Genomic DNA, 19,607 nt, shown 5'->3' on the forward strand with positions numbered 1-19,607 from the left:
TTACCATACGGCAGCCTCGTTGAGCTCAGGGTTGGGGTGAGACAGGGGTCCGCTGTAGCCGCTGGTGCCGCTCATGGGGAAGGGGGGGCTGGGGCCGCCGCTGAACACCTCGCCCGGCATAGGGTGCAGAGAGCCCGGCAGGCCCGGCTCGGGGCTCGGCGTGTCCGGGTGCGAGATCATGTCGGTGAACCTGGGGTTGTCGGCGGTGTGCGGGCCGGCGATCGGCGGCTCCAGCGCGCCCAGCGGCGTCGAGCCGGGCCCGGAGGCGGCCAGGAAGCTCGAGTCGGCCGGGGACTGAGCCTGCGACGGCGGGCCGTGCGCAAAGAAGTCATAGTTGCCCCCTGGCGCGTAGTAGTCTCCTTGGTAGTCTGCGGAGGGGACAGGGCGGCAGAGGGGAGAGTGAGAGATGGGGAGGTCGCTTAGGGAGGACTCAAGGGACCTGGGGGAGGAGATTCAGGGGAGGGGACCCAGGGAGACCAAGGGCAGAGAGGTGCAGATGCGGTTGGGGCTGGCGGGACAGGACGTTCATGGGGACCACGCGACACAGACTCGAGGTTAGAGAAAGACCCGTGGAGAGGCCTGCGGAGACCAAGGGAGAGGCAGGCCAGTGAGACGGAAGGCCAGACCCAGAGTTCGTGCTGGGGAGACAGACAAGCAGTGAGACGGAAAGGCTACAGTCTCAGGAGCTGGCAGAGACTCCGGGACTATGAAGGACACACACCTTTCAACATCAGAGGTTCCCTGACTCAGAGACAGAAAGGAGACAGAGGTCACGGGGGAAGCACAAGAGACAGAGGATTCCAGACAGTGTCTTAGAGCTGGCGAGAGAGACACAGAGAGCAAGACGCACTGGACAACTGCCAGATAAAGAGACGGGGAGAGATCCGTAGGACAGCACGCAAGGAGACACCCCAGACCCAGAGTCCGTGGGGAGGCAAGAAAAAAGACTCAGTCACTGAACCCACGCCTGAGATAGACACCCGGCGTTACTCGAGTAAAACAGAGATAGTCCAGGAGCCGGAAAGAGAAAGCTGAGGCGGCTGTGTGGTTAGAGACGCAGAAAAAACCCGGGGAGAGACCCAGGAACAAGATGGAAGCGGGGGAGAGACAGAGGCGTCCAGAGACGCACGAGTCGAGTCGGACAGACGGCCAGAGACACGGGGGCTGAGAGACCCAGGAGCTGAGAGACCCGGGAGAGGAGCAGGGCAGGGAGGCAGAGATGGCGGAAAGAGACCGGAAGGTGAAATGGTTGCGATCGGGCGGCAACCCCGCCTGGGAGAAGCGCAGCCGGAGCGCAGTGGCGCTGGCGAGTTTGGCCCCGGCCGCCGAAACCTGGCCGCGGACCATGCCGGGCGGTCTCAGCGCCCTCCCCTTCCTGCGCTGCGCCCCCTCGTCTACCCGGTGAATGTGGGGCCCGACCGGCTGCCCGGCCTCATCCGGCCAGGAATGAAGAAAGCTGAGCCTCAGAGATTTGGGGAGGGGGGGACGATAAGAACACTCGCCAGGCCGCGTCCAGAGATCCGTGCGCCTTGGGGTAAAAGCTGGGTCCCCCGGGGTGGGTTTGCCAGGACTCCCAAAGTTTTGGGGGCATTTGGGGGACGTTGAGCCCTTTTACTAATCTGGTGATAGCTATTGGCCCATGCACAAATTCTAATTTTGCCCACAAATTCGGGGAACGCAGTGGCTCCAGATTACACGCCCACCCATTCTCGACAAAGTGTTTCTGAGTCAATTCCCGTGACCTCTTCCTAAAGCCCCCTTCCCCAAGCCCTTCCGAACAAAGGACAGAGCCTCTTTCCCTCCCCCTCAGGTCGCCCCCTGAAAGAGTGGGGCGTGGGACCCCACGAAAGGAGCACCCTTGACAATAACCCGCTTTGGGCGGAGGGAAAACCAGCGCGTCCGGAAGCCGGGGTCTCTTCAGCAAACGCACGCCTCCAGTTTAGGGCCAGGGTCTGTCACCGGGCCAAGGGCTGGACTCCCCCTGCCGCCCCCTACCCTCCCCAAACCTTCCTTGACATCAGTCCAAATGGGGAGTGTCCGGAGGCGGGCTTGGAGACGGTTAGGCAACAGCCAAAACGGTCGCCAATTACTTTTTAAAAACCACTCATTCCTTTCTCCTCGTAAGTGACTAGAAAGGTTGGAAGCGGCGAATTTGGGGCCCCTAAGGGACGGCGATGGGGGACGGCCACGGTTCGTAGCGAGCCGGCTAGCCAGCGAGGGCCTCGGCCCCCGCGCGGAGCGCGCCGCCTCCGCCCATATGGCGGCCGGGCCGGAGGTAATTGGAACAAACGCCGTCTGAAAAGGGCACAAAAGCCGCAGCTGGGGCTTTGTCCCTGCTCCCACGGGGAGCCGCCGGCCCCGCCGCCCGGCCCCTTTCTCGCCCGCTGCCGGCCGCCGCCGCCGGGATCTCCCAGCGCGGATTAGGCGGGGCTGCCTCCCTGGAGCCGGGGGTCCGCGGCCGTCCCCCCCCACCCCATTCCAGGGAAAGAGGGGCCCCGCGTGTCCAGGCCCCCACCCTATCCAGCAGACATGGGGGTAGAAAAGGCGGTCGGATTGGTGGGAGGCACGCTGGTCCTAGGGGAAACCTTGGTTAATTACCCAGGCGGGGAAAAATTCCGGACTGTTACCGCCCGGCCAACCTCCCTGCGCCGGGCAGAGATTTTGCGCGCAAGGAGGCAAAGACAGGTGAAGAAAGTCGGTGAGTAGAGGCCCCAGGACAAGTAAACTAGGCCAACTCCCTTTGGCGTCTGTACCTGCCCTGCCATCTCAGTCTCTTCCCTAAAAGCACATCACCATTTTTCAGCCACAGTTTCTGGGGACCCTGGCCGGGCCAGAGGAGCTAACTTCCCAGGCCTGTGGGTAAAACAAAGCTGGTAGAGGGTACTCTTATTTTCCTTCTGGGTCTGCCTGGGCACCCGGGATCCTAGCCCCCCCCTTCGACACAGCCATCCAGCAGACTTTTCTAAAAGAAGTCACCTCTCACCAATCTGGGTTACTAGGACCACCCCCTTCCCCAGTCAGGGTGGAGCAGAGATCCCTCTCCAGCAAAGGCATTCCTGGGGGCTCCCCAAATTCAGAGGCTCAGGAATAGAAGGAGAGATGCCTTCCTAGAGCCCACAAGTCTGGGGTGCACGGGAAGGGGGAGTCAGTCCAATAGTGCCCTGGAGCAACTGGGTCTCAACAAAACAGGAGGTGAGGGAGTCAGGAGAGGTCATCCAGGAGAGTGAAGTGTTCGTAGAGGGGAGAAGGGAGGACAGAAGAGAGAAGGAGGAAGGAAGAGGAGAATACATCCAGGCCTGAGCCTGCTAACAGCAACAGAGGAATTCTTCTGGGCCACGCTGGGCTCCTTGCCCCCTGCAGCCCTAAGTACCCAGAGTGGATAACTAGGTTGGCTCAATTCTTGCTTCCCCCCACCCCCACCCCCGCCCCCAGTCCTGATGAGCCCCGGTGTTCTTGCAGCTGGGTGGGTGGGCCAGAGTCCTAGTCCAGCAAAACCCGCCCAATTGCCGGGCATCTGGGCTAAACGGTCCAGATGCTGTGTGCATGGTCCCCGAGGTGGGAAAAGGAGGTGCTGTCTTGAAAGATAGCGAGGGGGTGACCCCAGGAGACCTCTGACCCCTCCATCCCTACTATTGGTGCTGCCTGCCAGGGCCTGCTTTCCTGCTGGTGCCAAAATATGCCAGGCCCGCCTGTGGGCCAGGGCAGCAGAAGGCTGCGTGTCAGGCTGGGACGGGGTACATGCCGAGTGCTTGAGCTGGAGAGTGTCAGCGTGTCTGTCAGTATACCGAGGGGGTGGGGTATACCTGTGTTGGTTGTGGGTGATCATGTGTCTAGACGTGGGTCTCGTGTGGGTCCTGCGTGGGTGTGTGTCACTGTCTCATTTGTTTATCTGTGGGCATCGGGCATGGGTGAGTGAACGCATATATCTCATTTTCTGTCCAGGAAGTATCTGAGCGTGGGTCTGCCCTTGTTGATGCGTGTCTCTTAAGGTGTGTTCATGATTGTGTATGTTTTTCGCGGGTAGAAAGGAGGAAAGGGGTCCCCGGGCACCCCAGATCGCAGGGATCCAGGCCTGCCCGCTCAACCAGCACTGACCTAGGTGTGGGGAACCGCGTCCAAGGCGGGGTGCTTACCTCCGTAGTAGGTATACGGAGTAGACCCTAACATCTCCGACTCGTCCAAGCGACCGCCCAGCGGACGCATGCGCCTCGGACTCCGGAAGAAGGCGTGTCTCCGGGCGCCCAGGGCGCTCAGCTGTTTCATCCGGCGTTCTTTGGACCGTCGGTTCTGGAACCACACCTGGGACAGAGGAGGGGGCCGTGAGCTCCCATCTGAGTCCCCTTCTTTCCCTGTCCTGGTCGCCCCTGCTGGGTCCTAGCGCCTCCTTCGCACCAAGAATGCCCTGAGCCGAGGGGCCGGGCCGGATTAGACCAGAGGGGTGGAGAGGGGCCTCGGCGAACCAGCCAAGGGTGAAGGATTTCGCGGACCCGTGGGGCGACTCATAAAGAGCTGGGCTTCCTGGTCCTTGGCCCGTCCGCGGTGTGACGGCTTTATAAAGGCCTCCCGCTCGGCAAGGCGCTGGTCTCGGCCCCTCGCCTCCCCCAGCCGGGCTCTGGCCGTTTGTCGGGCGCCCGGAGGGAGCACGCGGAGAACAAACAGCGCCTCTTTCTCTGCTCAGAGGAGGGGAGGAAGGGAAAGGTCCCCGTACTCCAGCGAGGCTTAAAACCTTCCTTGAAAGGGGCTAGGGGCGGGAATCAGAGAGGTGAAGTGACCCGCCCAAGGCGACACCGCTGGAAGACTGCAGGGCCGGCCTGGATCTTCCGGCTAGGAGTGTGACCAGTCGGGGCTAGGGCCCCGACCGCTGGCGCACCGCCTGCCCCTGGATCGAACTCGGCGCGCTCTTAGCCAAGGAGGCTGGGTGCGAGGCTCCTCCGAGCTTCCCTGCTCGCGGACGCAGCGGCGATGGGGAGGGGGTGGCCCAGCCCGGGCCGCACCTGGATGACGCGCATGTTGAGGCCGGTCTCCTGCGCCAGCTGCTCGCGGATGTGGCGCGTGGGCTTGGGCGTGGCGGCGAAGGCGGCCTTCAGCGTCTCCAGCTGTTTGGCTTTGATGGTGGTGCGCGGGCCACGCCGCTTGGTGCCCGAGTTCTGCTCCTCGTTCTCGTTGTTGGCCGTCTCCTTGTCCGACGACGTCGAGTTGTCGGTCTCCTTGGGATCGTCCTGGAGTGGATCCTGGAGATCCGGGGACAAGCTGCGGTCCGTACAGGACGACACTGCGGGCGGACGGAGCGGGAAGGGAACCGGACGTCAGCGGCGGCCCGAGACCTCTCCAGTCCGGTAGCGGGTTCCCGGCGGCACCGGCCACCACCAACGGCGGCGGGTTTCCCACCCCAAACCTGCCACAGCCCCTCCCCCAGGGGCCCGACGCCCGCCCACTCCCTCCAGGCGGGGCCGGGCCTTCCGAGGGGCCCTTCTCACGCCCTCTCAGCACTTCTCAGCTAGGGCTTGCGAAAGGGGGAGGCGCGCTCTCGGGAGAGGGGACGCGAGGAGGGTCCTGACGCCCTCCTGGCCTGGGATCTTCCTTTCCCACCTCTCCTTCCTGCAGACCCCAATTACTGTCCTCACTATGCAGCTAGAAATTACCAGGAGCTGAAAAGACTCGGAAAGGGGAAACGGCTCCAAATTGGAGGAGGAGGAGGACCGCTTGGACAAGAATTGGAGGAGGGCAGGGGAAGAGCTGGAGTGGCAAGTATGCTGAGAGACTGGCTGCAAACGCCAGCCCCCCCACGGCCCCTCCGTGTGCCTAGACCTCAGAGTGGAGAGCTCTGAGCCCCGGCACCGCCTCCAGCCAGGGGGCAAAGTAGGGAGGGCGCTGGGGCTCGGCTGGGGAGGGGCGAGGGCCTCCTACCCGAGTTGAGGCTGCCCTCCTTGAGGCTGGACGAGCTCAGGTAGTCGTCCTTGCACACGAACTTGTTCTCGTCGATGACGTAGAGTTCCTCGCCCGTGGAGAGCTGCTTGTTGCAGACCATGCAGGTGAAGCAGTTGAGGTGGAAGACTTTGCTGCGGGCCTTGCGTACCAGGTCGCTGGGCGAGATGCCTTGCGCACAGCCTGCACACTTGGTGCCAAAGCGCCTGCGGACGCGACACGGCCTGTCACCTGAGGCCAGCCCAGCGTCCCATCCTCCCAGAAGCCCTGACCTCCTCCTGCCCCGCCCTCGCTCCTGAGAAGCCTCCATTTCCACATCTGTCAATAGGAGACGCCAGTCCTGTCCTCCCTGGCCGGAAATGCCAGCCGGGAGCCGAAACACTCAGGACTGAGCTTGGGACTCTCGGGCCTCGGTGGTCGGGTTTGTTTGAACTCTGCTGGGTGCAGCCTTCAGCCCAGGAGAAGGCCCAGAGCACCCAAACTTGTGCCCCTCCTCCACCACCCACCCCTACTAGATCCGCCCGGGATGCTCCAGGCAAACTCTGCTCTTGAGGTCAGGAGGGATTTTAAAGCCAGGCAGGCTGGGTTGGGACCACTTCTCGGCTTTGCCTTCTGGATCCTTAACAGTCTGCTGGGATCCAGGTGGGGTCAATCAGCCTGGCTGGTGGGTCCTAGCAATGGAGCATGGAGGGGTCCCCTCTCCTGAGCTGAACCTAAGCAGGAAGGAGAGAGCCATGCTGATTGCCAGTGCTGTAGACTTTCCAGGCCCTGCTCTGGGCCCCACTGGAGCTGGTCAGGGGCCTATGGATTCTGGAATGCAGGGACTGGACCTCCCGGTCCCCAGATCCCAGGCCCTGGCAGGCAGGGCGGGTGGGATATGTGATCAGTAGGCCGTCCTAAACCTGCATGGCCAGAACTCGGGATCTCTCCAATGCCTCCTTTTCTGTGTTCCCGATCTAAATCCTTTTCTTTCTTCCAAGAATGCTGGGAGAAGGCCGGCCTCCCCCGAAATGGATGGTGCAGACTGGCACTGGGAGGGATGAGGAGACGCGGGAGCAGAGAGGTGCAGGGGGAGAGAGGGTGAGGGCCCAGGGCTCTGGGGCCCCATGTCTACTCACACCCACGTCTCTAAACAGGGCGAATTTGGGTGACGTTGATGTAGTGAGGGCATTAGAAGCCATAAGTCACTTTTGGCCTTATCCGGCAGCATAATTGGCCATATGCACCTTATCAAAAATCATTAGGTGCTTTGCAAGCACCACCACATTAGGGGCCTTGGGCTTCTGGGGCCGGGGAGTTTACACGTGTAAAGGCGAGCCTGACATTTTCTCCTATTCAAATTCCCCAGTGCCAGCTCACCGAGGCCGGTGAGCAGCCCTTCCGCACGGCGTTTATCACGCCCCCCCTCTTCTCTCTGCGCCTGGAATTCGCACTCACAAAGCAGACTCTGGGCACCCATGGGGAAGCGGGCCAGGCCGAGCGGCCAAAACCCCCACAGTCTTCCAGGCCAACCCTCAACATTTCTCAGCTGGGAAACTGAGACTGAGAGAAGTGATCTCTGTGATCTGCCTGAGGGCCCGAGTGGGCAGCAAGGGTAGACCCTGCAGGTCCTGATTCCAGCTTCATTTCGTTTGTACTTTCAACAGAAGAGAAAATGTTTAAGGAGTTTGGGGCCAGTGGGGGGAGGGGATGCGGATGGGGGGATTGAGAGAAGATTCCCTTCCCATCACCAGAGGAGATCTTTCTGGCTGAGCCCCCTCTGGAGCTGGGAAGTTTCTGTTTGTCCAGAAAGGCCCTGGGAACCCTACCTGCCCAGAGCCCAGCCTCTGGACACCCCCCACTCTGCCTGGTGGGAGAAGCCCTCAGCTGTCCCTAACTTCGCCAGAATCCTTAGTCTCTCAGAGCTTGGCTGGAAGCTTCCACCCTGGGGTGATGCCGGCTAGGAAGGGGCAGAGACGAGTGTGGAGCAAGTTAGTCAGGCTTCCTCCCCCTGCCCCACCACCGATCCAAGCCGCCCTGGAAAAGACAGCTAGAAGCAGCCCAGCCGCATTCTTCTCACTCCGCCTGGGTTCCGGCCCTTGCTGGACCGAGGACGGCAAGAGCTTGCTGGGCGAGCCGGCTCCCCACTGAAGCTGGTGAGACCGGGAGGCTGGGGTGGGTCTCTCCCTTTCCCCGGTGCCCCAACGGAGCGCGCGCTGGGCGGGCGCGCGGGCAGCAAGCAGGGGCGGCACGGGCCTCTTACCTGAAGAAGTCATTTTTGCAGTAGAGCTTGCCCTCGCGTGAGAAGCACTTCTCCGAGAGGTTGGTTTTACACTCGCAGCACTGAACGCATTTGATATGCCACGCGCGGTCCAGCACGTTCAGCAGAAAGCGATCGAGGATGGGCCGCTCGCAACCGGCACAGTGCACCATCATAGCCCCGCGCCCCGGCGGCTCGGGCCGCCTCGACCTCCCTTCGGGCCCCCGGCCCTCGGGCCCCCGGCCCCGCCGCTGCTCTCTGCCTCTCCTCTCGGCCGCCGCCGGGCGAGTCCGGTCCGAACCAAGACTCAGCCGGTCAAGTCCTCGGGTGATTGCTGGGCCTGGAGCTAGGCTGCCCGCGGTGGGGTGGGGACTGGTGGCTTTCACAGCCTCATGCCCCGGGCCGCGCGCCCCAGTATATCTTGGGTGGCTGCTGGCCTCGGCTCTGCCGAGCGGCTTTCCCCGGTGGCGGAGGCGCCGGCACTTTCCCCCACTTTCAAGCGGTCCCGATCCTCATCTTTGTCTGGCCGCCGCCTAATTCGCGCATCCTTATTCAGATTTGGTGACGTGGCGCGGCACGTAGGGGGCCCGACGGCCAATGGGCACGCGGTGGCCATGGCAACCTCTTAAATTTATAGCATATCTAAATTGGCTACAGCGTTGCGGTCCGGACAGAGCAAAAAAAACAAGGCATCAGTATTGTTGAGTATTAGCTTGTACCTGGTTCGGAGGCAAAGTAAGTATTTACCTTCCAGTTTGGGGCTGGGGGCTGGGGGGCCGCGCGATCTGAGAACTGCCTCTCTCTTCTCTCGCCTCACACATATCTGGGGGGGGGGGTGGGGGCAGGGTTCCAAGGCCTAGTGGGGAGGTGGGGAACCTCTGCCCCCTTCTCCATCCATGGAACTTCCAGAAGTTGCCCAAGGCGAGGATCGCGCGCTCTGTCTGCCTCCTCTTCCCCAGCCCAGCCAGCCGTTTTGGACTCCCCCTACCCGCGCGCCCCTGGGGTCAGCGCCCTGGAGCTGCGACAGAGAGGTTCCCGGGACTCCCGGGAGGCGTCCCCGGTTTCCTTTGTCATACACAGGGACTGGGGACAAGCCCGGTCTTTCTCAAGGAGAGAGAGAGAAAGACCGAACAGGCCCAGGCCCAGGTTGGGGGGCATGTTCTCTGACCCGCTCCGAGACCCCGCGCTGGCCATGGGACTTAGGGGAGATGTGGGGAGTGGGGTACTCCCCACCGGTCTTTCCGGTGGGAAAGCGCACCGGTCTTTTCGACGCCAGCTCAGAAGTGGCGTTCACCGCGTCTCTGCTCTCCTCGTGGCACCTTCCGGATCCCGGGTCAGCCAGTCTGGGCGCCGCGGTGAGTGGGTAGCGCGGCCGAGGCGGCACGCTGGAAGATTGCGCGGGCGCTGTTTGCACGCGCTGGGCGTCCCGGCTGTGTGTGCAGGTTCGGTTCTACATAGGAGGCAGGAAGTGCCATTCCACGGGGCTCCGAGCGTGTTGAGGGGGGGGGGGGCGGTATTCGCAGGTGTATGTGGAGGGGGACTGTGACTCTGGTGGGGGAGGGAAAAAAACATGCCTCTTTCCCAAAGTGCCAACCCAGTCAATGAACGGGATGCTCTAAGTTAGGGAGGCCAGGCAAGCTAGGTGGGGATTTTCCCTTCCCACTCCAGAAAAGAGGGCCGATGGGGTCTGTAGGGCTTGGGCCCACAGGCTGGGAGCCAGATGAGTGTAGAGTTGTGTGTGTGTGTGTGTATGTGTGCGCGCGCGTGCTCTTGCATGCGTACACCCCAAGGCTTGGGTATGGATATGCGTTTGGGTGCATTTGTTGAGTTTGTTAATACACATTTGCTGTTTGAGAATCTTGTTTTTGCCTCTGTTTATATTACTCAGGAATCAATTATATGAATATATTTTGGCATGTGTGTCTTTTGTGTTTGTACCTGTGCATAGCTCTGCTAATATTTGTGTATATCAGTCTGCGTGCTTTTGTTTTTGTTGGTTGGTGTGTACATATATATGTATATATGTGCATACTTGCAGCCACATGAATGTGAGAGTATTTGCTTATGTGCATGTGCATCTGTGTAAGATTGCTTGTGTTGGTGTGTGCTAACATGGATGTGAAAGTGGACTTTGAAGAATCTGAATCGTGTGCAGGTGAGCGTGTGTGTGTGTGACTGAGCTGGGTTGGGTGTGTTTGTGAGTGTGGAATTTTGTGGATATGTGTTTGTGGGTCAATCATTGTGTGTGTGTGTGAGTGTGTGTAGTTCTGCCATAATTTTGATAGCCATAATTTTGTTTATGTGACTCCTGTGGTGATTTTTTTTCCCCAGGGAGGGATATGTTTGTGTGTGTACTTCTAGTGTGCTTGCCCTTGTGGATTTGAAAGGGGGCAGGATTTGTGGATGCCTGAATTGGGGCAGTTGGTGGAGGCTCAGGGGTGTTCACTTTCCCCCTGGGTTTCTGTCCAGACTTCTAGCTTCCCCTCACAGGCCGCAGTCTCTATGGGAAGTGATTTGGCTTTGCACAGGAATTGACAGGTGCTGGTCACTGGGGTGGGGTGCTGGCCCCCAAGCTGGACTTCTGAAAGGGAGTCCCCAAACTGGGCCACTTCTGCTGTTACTCATCCTCCAGCTCGCCGAGCAAGGAACAGGTGTGGCTGATTGGAGCTGGGACCAGCCAGGAACAAGGAGGCCGGATCTCGCTGGGTCTCCCAGGCCAGGCTGGGAGAGCTCCAGGAGCCCCACATGAAATCGCAGTTTCTGGCAGTGCCTGGCCCTGCCCTCCTGGGCTATGAAGGGTCATTGAGCTGAGAAAGGGCAGGGACAGAGTGAAACAGCACCGGAGAAAAAAAAGAGGCACTCAGGCTCCAAGTGGAGGCGAATCGAGATACCTCCTTGGTCTTTGTCTCCATCTCTCCTGAGTTTCTTCACATCGTTTCCTTTCTGTCTGTCTTTCTTATGTTCAGCCTCTGTTCTTTTTCTGTTTCCTTTTCCCTCCATTTCCCCATCACTTTCTTTCTTGGTATCTCTTGATTTTTATTTCCCTGCCTCTGGCTTTCTGCTGGTCATTCCGATCTGGTATCAGACTCAAAGCTGCAATGAAGGATTCTCTTTGTGCACCCCGTGGATTAAAGCTGCTGTCTAGATGATATCCTTCCCCCTTGCTCTGGACTAAGCGCGCTGAGCCGCCTCCCCGACTCCTGAGTGGGTACCTGAAAAGCCAGGTCTTTCCACCCCAGCTCTGCCCACCCTGCTGGCTGCTGGGTGCCTGTGTACCAAGCTACATCTAGAATAAACCCACCTGCCCTCACCTCCTCTATAGGCTTAAATGCCAACGCACCCGTCAGGCCCCAGCCGCTGAGGGGCAAGGCCAGGGAAGTAGGAAGTACATACCCCCTCCCCCTATCCTGGATGTGGCGAATCACCCCAGGGATGGATGCCCGGGAGCTGAAGATGAAGCTTCACTTCCAGAAGACCCGGCCTGGCCTTCTGCCTCCTGTAACTGAGTTTACCCATCCTGTCCAGGTCACAGCCTCTTGGAATCACCCTGGGACCCCGAGAACAGCCCACACTGAGTCCAAAACCGCCTCGCTCCAGTCCAGTGGCAGCGGCATCTCGCTTGGCCCTCCACCTTCCAAGGCGCACAGCTTCCGAAAAAAAAACGCCAGCAGACCAACTATTAGACGAATTATCCCGCCCTAACAGCGCTAACAGATGGCGACCAGGCAGCGAAATCCCCTCCTATATGTAACTAATAAACTGCTTGTGTCTTAACAGGGTAATGCATGGAGACGCAATGTCACTTATACAAGATGTTGATGGAATTTACTATATAAAAATCTTCCTCCTAGAGTAAAGAGTATCAACATTACAACTCGACAGACGGCGGCGGGATAAGTAAAACAGACAAAAGACAAACAAGATAGTAATCTGTTTCCAATCACTTAAGCCCCGTAGAGTTAGTAATACGCGGTTTGCATATTCCCTCTTGAGTTCGGTAATTAATTACCGGCGAGGAGGCGCACACCCGCCCGGGGGTGGGCGTTTCGAGGTGCGCTGAGCTGGGATTGCGGGGATGCGCCTTTCCCGACTTTTCCAGCCTGGGATATGGGGCAGCGGCCGGACTGAGGACTCTTCTGAGCGTTTGGAACCGACCTTCCCGCGGGTTGTAGAACACTTCCCTGCCCCTCACCGGAAACTCTCCATCCCGGGAAGATTCTGCAGCCAAGCGGAAACGGGGCTTTTCTGGCAGCCAGAGCATCTCCCTTCGCTCCGTTTGAAGACAAACCGCTTGCTTTGAATGGACTGGAGTGGCCTGCTTTCTCGGGGAGCGCGCGCGCTGGGGGAACCCGGGAAGCGCGCCCCTCGTTGTCTTCTCCCCGCGGTCTCTGGGGCGGCCCAGCCTGTCCTCTCCCGACTTCCATCATTACCGCCCCCCACCCAACACGCACACTCCACCCCCGCCCCACCCCCCCGGAGCCAGCGCGGCTTTAACATTAAACAAACGCAGCGAGCGCCTCGGAGCTGCGCTCTCGGCCGGGTCTGCGCGGCGGCGGCGTTACAAATTGTAAATTTAAATTGCTCGCCGGATTCATTACCTCCCCTCTTTGATTTCAGCCAGCCGTGAAAAATTATACTGGTGTACCACTGAGAAACTGTTTTGCCGCAAAGAGCCCGCGCCTAATCACTGGCTTTCTCCCTCCGACAAAAGTGTAATTATTTTGTTTGGGGTGTAAATATAGGCCGCGCTGCGCACACACACTCAGCGTCCCGCCGCGCCGCCGCGCACTGCCCGCCGCCGCGAGGAATCGGCCCCCGAGTAGGAGCGGACGTGGAGGCTGGGCCCTGCCGCCCGGAGCCTGGAGAAGAGCGGCCGGTTTGGCGCTCCGGCAAGACCCAGAGAGCCGAGTTGGCAGGTCAAGTCGCCAGTCCCTGCCCTCTGGAGTTCGGGTTTGCCGGATGATCCCCGGACCGTGTGCGCCCAGGCTGGCTTGGGTGGACGCCCACTGGGCGCTTGGAGTGGGTCAGCGCAGGGGCTTAGGTCTGGGCACCCGGGCAGGGATACAGAGGGATGGTTGGAGGATGGGAGCGAGGTGGCCAGGGGTGAGCTTTCTGGGGTCCCCATGGGGGTGGCCAGCTGGGGGCAGCCCCAAGTCCAGGCTGGAAGAGTGTTGGGGCCTGGGCGTCCCCAGGAGGGCAGGGTATAGGCTGAACCCTGGAAAGCAGGGGTGACAAAGCCGGTGTGTCCCCTCACTCTCCTCTGTGGACTGCTTGGTTTCCAGAACATCTCTGCGGGGGGCAGGGCCTTCCTGTCAGTTGAATCCTGCGCTGCTTAATTAACGGTCTCCTTAACTGGGCTGGCCCGACCTGGAATGTTTAATCAAAAAGGCAGGGAATTCCTCCCCTCCCTTCCTTCCTTCTTCCCTCCATTCCTCCGTCTCTTCCTTCTTTCCTCTTCTTTCCTTCATCTATTAATTCACCAGTGGTAAAACTTCTCCCCTCCTTAAGCACCCTCTCCCAGCACTGGGGTCCGAGGCTGCTGAGTCCCCAGTCCAAATAGTGAGTCCCCGGTCCAATATTTGGGGAGGGGCCCGTGGGACATGAACAGTGGCAGGAGTTGGGGACCACTGTTGAGTCTGGTGGCCTTGGGACAGGACTGGAGCCAGAGGGCCGTGGTCAGATTTCTGGGGGCAGGCTGGTGGAAGTGTGCTGAGGAGCCCTGCAAGCCACCACCTGGCGGGCATCTCTGGGAGGTTGGAGGGCAGTGGCTGATCGCACTTGGCCAATCCAGAAAATCCAGCTGCAAAGCGTGTGCATGCTGGCCAGCTTAGAGACCCAGCTGGTTGGGGCCAGGGTAGGGTGGAGCCTGGCGTCCCTTCTCTCTTTCCAGCCATCCGTCTCCTCCTGGAATGAATCTCTCAGAGGCCCAGCCATCAGGCTACCCAGCTGGTCCTGCAGGTTACAGCACCTTCTTTGGCACCGCAACCCAGGGTCCAACTTAGGCACCAATTTCAGGGGAGGGTGCAGACTGGAGCTAATCCCTGTGGGCCAGAGGGCAGCCTGGGGAGGACAGAAGGAAAGGTGCAAGCCAGTCCTCCAACTTGTGGGAGCAATGCTGACCCTTTGTTCAGAGAGGGAAAACCCCACACTTCGTGCAAGGCTAGAGGCTGCTCCGCCAACTGCCAGGTTAGGCTCAAATCCCAGGTTGCCAGGCTGACGAAGGCTTCAAGCTGAGTGCCGCTGGCACCTTCCTCTTCCTTCCCTTGGCGGTTTAGCCTGGAGGGCCGTCTCAACCTCATCCAAGTGCAGGCAGTGCTGGGGCGCATGGAGTCGCGGTCACAGACTCCCTGGTCCCACTGAGGTATCCGACCGTGGAGGCTATCCCCTGGGCTCCCGGAGCTGTTTTTCAGAAGATGCTTGCAACCCCATTCCATCTCTGAAACCCAAAGGGAGAGCGCTAACCTCCAAATGGAGGATCCCGAAGACTTTCTAATTATCCTCCCTCCGACTAGCTAGTCTGAATTTGAGTCTGTATCTTGCTTCCCCTTTCTTTTATCTTGGTCTTTTTCGTGGTCTCGATAGCATCTCTCTCTCTCCCCCCTCCTTCTCCTCCTTTCCCCATTCTCTCCCACCTCCTCTCCCCGCCCCTCCATATCCCACCTCCTTTTTGTTAGCCTAATATGGGTTCCTTTAGAATTCACCCGACTTTGGCAGCCCGCGCGCTCTGTTTGTGTGTACATGTGTGTGCGCGCGTGCGCGCGCGCGTGTGTATTTCTCAGCTGCTAATGATTGTGTGTTGATAGAGCAATGCAGTGGCCTCATTAGCCTTTGTTTAGAAGGTGTTAAAAGAGAAATCTGCATCGGAAAGCCGCGGTTTACACCGCAGCCTGGCTGAACCTAGAGCCGGAGCCGGCTGGGGGGTGGGGGGGCCGCCCACCGCCGGCCCCCGGGAGGTGGGGAGGGGCCCAGGGAAGGCGACCCCCAGCACCTTCCTCCCAAGGCGAGTATGTTTACCCTGCTGCGCGCCCCTCGGTTCCTCGGGGACCACAGCGGGAATCGCGCTTTCTCTAAAAGTCCTTTGAGCTGCCCAGCAGTGCGCGGTGGCTTTTCTCGTCCAGGGTTCTCGGGGGAAGAGGAGGGGAAGGGCAGAATGCTGCTCTGAAAAAAAAAATTCCAAGGTTTTATTTTGCGGGGGAAGGAGGGGGCCAGGGTGGGGTCTTATTTTGGAGGTGAATACCAATCGGTCCGCGGCTGCAGGGCTGGGCTTTGGGTGTCGGTTTGTTTTGTGGAGATATCCGTGCGCCCCGGACGCAGGCTGGGGGCTCCAGGCTTTCGAAAGTCCGGAAGAGTCCTTTTGCTTTCCTCCCAACAAATTCGCCTACGGCCGGAGGCAGAGTATTCCTTGTGTGGTTAGGCTCATTCCTAAACTTCCCCTGTCTACCCTTACTCAAGGGCTCCAACTGGGAAACGAATTCCGTGAGAATAAATCGTAGCTAGGCTGGCCGATTTCTCTGAAGGTCGGCGGAAGCACCTAACTTTATTGACCGTGGGCGTGTGTGTGTGCGCGCGCGTGTATTTATGTATGTGGAAGTAGGGTTTGGAGAGTGACCATCACACGTTCGGCATTTCCCACTCCCTCGGGGAAACAAGGTTTTAGGCAGAGGAGAACGTGAGAAGAAATTCTTTTTATCTTGGATTCTACGAAAAGACCCAGAAAAAAAAAAAAAATATAGAGTCGCTTCTGTGGGTGAAGTTTATTGAACTCGGAGAAAGACGCCTTTCCTGACAAAAGGGAAAGAAAAAAACAAAAAACCGCTGCGGAATTCGAGCGGCCAAATGTGTAATCTCTGATCATAATTCATTGCTTTTGCCGGGCTTGGGTTGCTTCTAAAGCAACCCTTTCTCGTCTTTCTGGCTCCTCTCTCTTTCGTTTCTTCTCTCCGCTGGATTTGATGCTTCAGGTCTTGGGGCCAAGCTCAGAAGGTCTGGGTGTCCTTGCGCATCCACAGCCCCGTATACCCAGTGGCAAAGCGTTAGACATCGCGTTTTCCCCCTCTTTGGTCGAAGGCTAGACTAGGCGTCGCCTGGGGACAGATCGTGGGCTGCTAGGGCCTGGGGCAGTGACAGCGAAACGAATTCCAAACCTAATCTGGACTCGCCACGGAGACGTCCCGGACCCCCAACACTATGTAGCCAAAAGCAAGGTTCCGTGTGAAGCCAAGTGAAAGTCGACCGCCGTAATGCAGTGGGATGGGATCAGGGCCGAGTTCGGAAGATGCGGGGAGAGGATGGAGAAACCTCTACCTGTCTGCTCTCGTCTCCTTCTCTCTTTCTTCCCAAAGCAGGTTTGGCGGAGAAGGCAGCGGGTGGCCCCCGGTCGCTGCCCGGCTACGCGCGGGCGCGGGAGTTTGGACCAAGACAAAGACGGGAGCTGTCCGCGGTGCTGAACCTGCCGCGTCGCCGCGAGGGCAAATGGGCTCCTGTAAGCTGCCCTCTCCTCCTTTACTCCCTCTTTCTATCTCCCCTTCACTCTGTGATTCTTGCCCTCCCCTGCGTTTATTTCCCTTTTTTGTCTTTCCGTAGAATACGTGTTCTGCACGCAGGTGTATGTGTATATCAAAGAACAAAACAATTGATTAAAAACGGTGTCTTCTCTTTTCTTCCCAAATAAATGATGCAAGAAAGGTTTATTTAAAATGTACTCTCAGACAAATAAAAACAGCTATTCCGACCCCCAAAGAATGGAAATGCATGCTTAAAACAATAGAACTAAGCATAAACAAATGCTTCGAATCTGTTCTTTGATTTATTCTGAAGAAGAGGTAAGGGGTTTAGAAAATTTAATGCCAGGAATATAATATTCTTGGCATCTTAACTTCTTGGGTGGGAAAATATAACATCTGGGAGGAGGATTGGTGGCCAAATATTAAGGTGAACGGGCTAAGGAGCTTGTCTATGAGTCAATAGATGGCTTATGAAGGTGAAAGTGATGGACATTAAGTTGCCTTAACCCTTTGAGAGATCTGCAAGCATAACAATCTTCTGGATTATTAACAGGGAAATGAATCCCTTTGAAACTTTGGGTGTAAAAGTGTTAATATGCTGCTTCATTTTCTAAACGTGCGGAGTGTTGTCTAGACGTCTGGCATGGTGTATAACCAAGCACCGATTCCTCTGCTCAAATTTGTATGCAACATTTGTCTAGCGAAGTTTGTGCAGGGGAGGAAAAAAAATCACATATTCCCTCCCAGGGGAGTACACCCATTTTAGTGCACACGGATCTGTACACAGTCCCTCTGACATCTCATAGATACACTACCTCCCAGAAAGCCCAGATGCCCTGGGGCCACCTTTTCATTTGATCTTCTCAGCACCCTCCAAGCCTACCCACCACAGGGGTGCCAGCTAAGCCCAGTTGTTAGCACCACCAATACATACAGGGAGGGGTTCTTGAGAATTCAATGGGATAGCTTGGCTCTGGCTTCCCACCTGGACATTCTAGAGCTAAATTTTCCCATAAAGGCAGAGGAACTAAAATTCTCAAACCAGAGTGATTTGTAATAAAAGGTTGCATTTTCGGGTTGGGGTAACATCACCCCAGTTCCTCCTGATGCTGACTGTTATCTTCTCACCAAAATACTCAGCAATCTTTCATTAAGGCCAATGCACTATACCTTTCAACCTCTTGAAATGTAGCAGCTCATTGTGCCAGGAGAGAAACCGTAAGCTAGGATGGGTGAGGGGGGGCGGGGGAAGCCACTTATTGAATGACCATTATGTATACTTGATTCCTTGATCTTCACTGCAACCCTGAAAAGTAGTAGATATTTATCATGGCATCATTTTACAGTTGAGGATAGAGACTCACAGATGTTCATTGAGTTGCTTATTGTTACATAGTTAAGGCCTGTGATTTTAACCCAGATCTCATTAGTTATGGAGTGTGTGCTTGCTCTAGGGGGCCACAACTGATGGTTATATGGGGGATATTCCAGAGGTCACTGTGCTAAATTTCTTTACTACAATAGCTTTGGATTCCCAGGCCATTATGGCCTATGGTCTGGGTTTGTAAGTTGGTGTAAGCCCTAAATGTGAAGCAAGAAATTAGAATGAAGAAGAAACAGGACTCTCCCTTCATGTGGGTTGGGTGGATAAGACCAGTTTCTGTTAAAAAGGGTCCTGGACCATCTCCTAAACCGACATCTAAGAGTCAGTTCTTGAATCCCCCTTTCTCTCCTGCCTTGCATCTGATCCATCAGCATGTTCAGTTAACTCTGCCTCCGAAATATGTTCCAACCCATCTACTTCTCATCTTCATCTCTGTTATCAACCTGGTCTAAGCTGCCACCATCTCATCTGTTTTACAGCAGTAGTTTTCCTGTTTCTTGTATTTGATTGGCTTCCCTGTTTCTTCTATCCTTGCTCTCCTTGGCAACCCATTCTCTACACTATAACAAAAGTTATATTTTAAAATCATAAATCAGATCTTCTCATTCTCCTGTTTTTAACTCTCCAATGAATCCCCAACACAGTTAGAATAATTCCACATTCCTTATCCTGATCTGCAGGGGTCTCTGTGATTGGCTCTCACCCACCTCTCCTAATACACCCTCCCTGCTTCAATGCCTAGCTTCACACACACCTAATTTTTCTCACCTCAAGACCTTTGCACTTGGTTTGTCCCTTTGCCTTCAGATTCTTACAAGATTGGCCCCCTCTTGTCACTTAGGTCTCAGCTCAAATGTCAACTTCTCAAAGAAGTCTTTCCCAACCATCTTATCTAAAAGCACCCCATCTCTCCTGACTCTTGAGTCCACCTCTCTGTCTGTTTTCTTTGTAACCTTCATCAATATCCAGAATTATCCCATTTATATGTTTAGGTGCATATTGTCTGTCTTCCTTAATAAAATATCCGTTCCATGAGGGCAGAGACTGTGTTTGTCTTGTTCACTGTTGAATCCCCAGTGCCCAGCTCGGTAACTGGAACATAACTGTTCAATACATATTTGTTGACTGAATGAATAATGAAGGAGTACACAGATGACGAGAAAGCTGCAGAAGTGGATGGAGATGAATGGGCAAAGCTGAGAAGGGCCTGAACTTTTTTGCCTGTCTTCCGGACTCTGCAAATGGAATAGCTGGCTGGGTGCATTCCCAGTTTGGAAAAAGGAAGCAAGAAAAGTTTGCTTTAGGACCCCAAGAGGGTGCAGTCTTTGCAGACCAGATATCAAATCAGAATGGAGAAATGGATCTTCGACCTTGTAGAATGATTTTTATTTGTTCTGGTTGGGTCTGAAACCTTCACTTGGTTACAGACAGAAGGGTGATAATGGAAAAACACAGCAAACCAGGAAGATCTCTAAATTACAAAATCTTTTTGTGTGTGTGTGTGTGATAAATCTAACCAATCTTACTTGTAGGGAAAGTAATACAGTGTTGTGTT

The 19,607-nt window shown here is 56.8% G+C and overlaps 1 protein-coding gene across 1 annotated transcript; it reads right to left on the minus strand.

Annotated features, from left to right (window-relative positions):
* Positions 1-8,340, minus strand: LHX5 (LIM homeobox 5). Its single transcript, XM_061140841.1, has 5 exons — positions 8,168-8,340; positions 5,908-6,131; positions 4,995-5,272; positions 4,134-4,299; positions 1-368 (listed from the first exon to the last, which is right to left on the minus strand). The coding sequence occupies exons 1-5, from the start codon at positions 8,338-8,340 to the stop codon at positions 1-3; spliced, it is 1,209 nt and encodes a 402-aa protein (XP_060996824.1).
* Positions 8,341-19,607: the final 11,267 nt, after the last annotated feature.

This window comes from Dama dama, chromosome 5 (assembly GCF_033118175.1).
Source record: "Dama dama isolate Ldn47 chromosome 5, ASM3311817v1, whole genome shotgun sequence".
NCBI classification, from domain to species: Eukaryota; Metazoa; Chordata; class Mammalia; order Artiodactyla; family Cervidae; genus Dama; species Dama dama.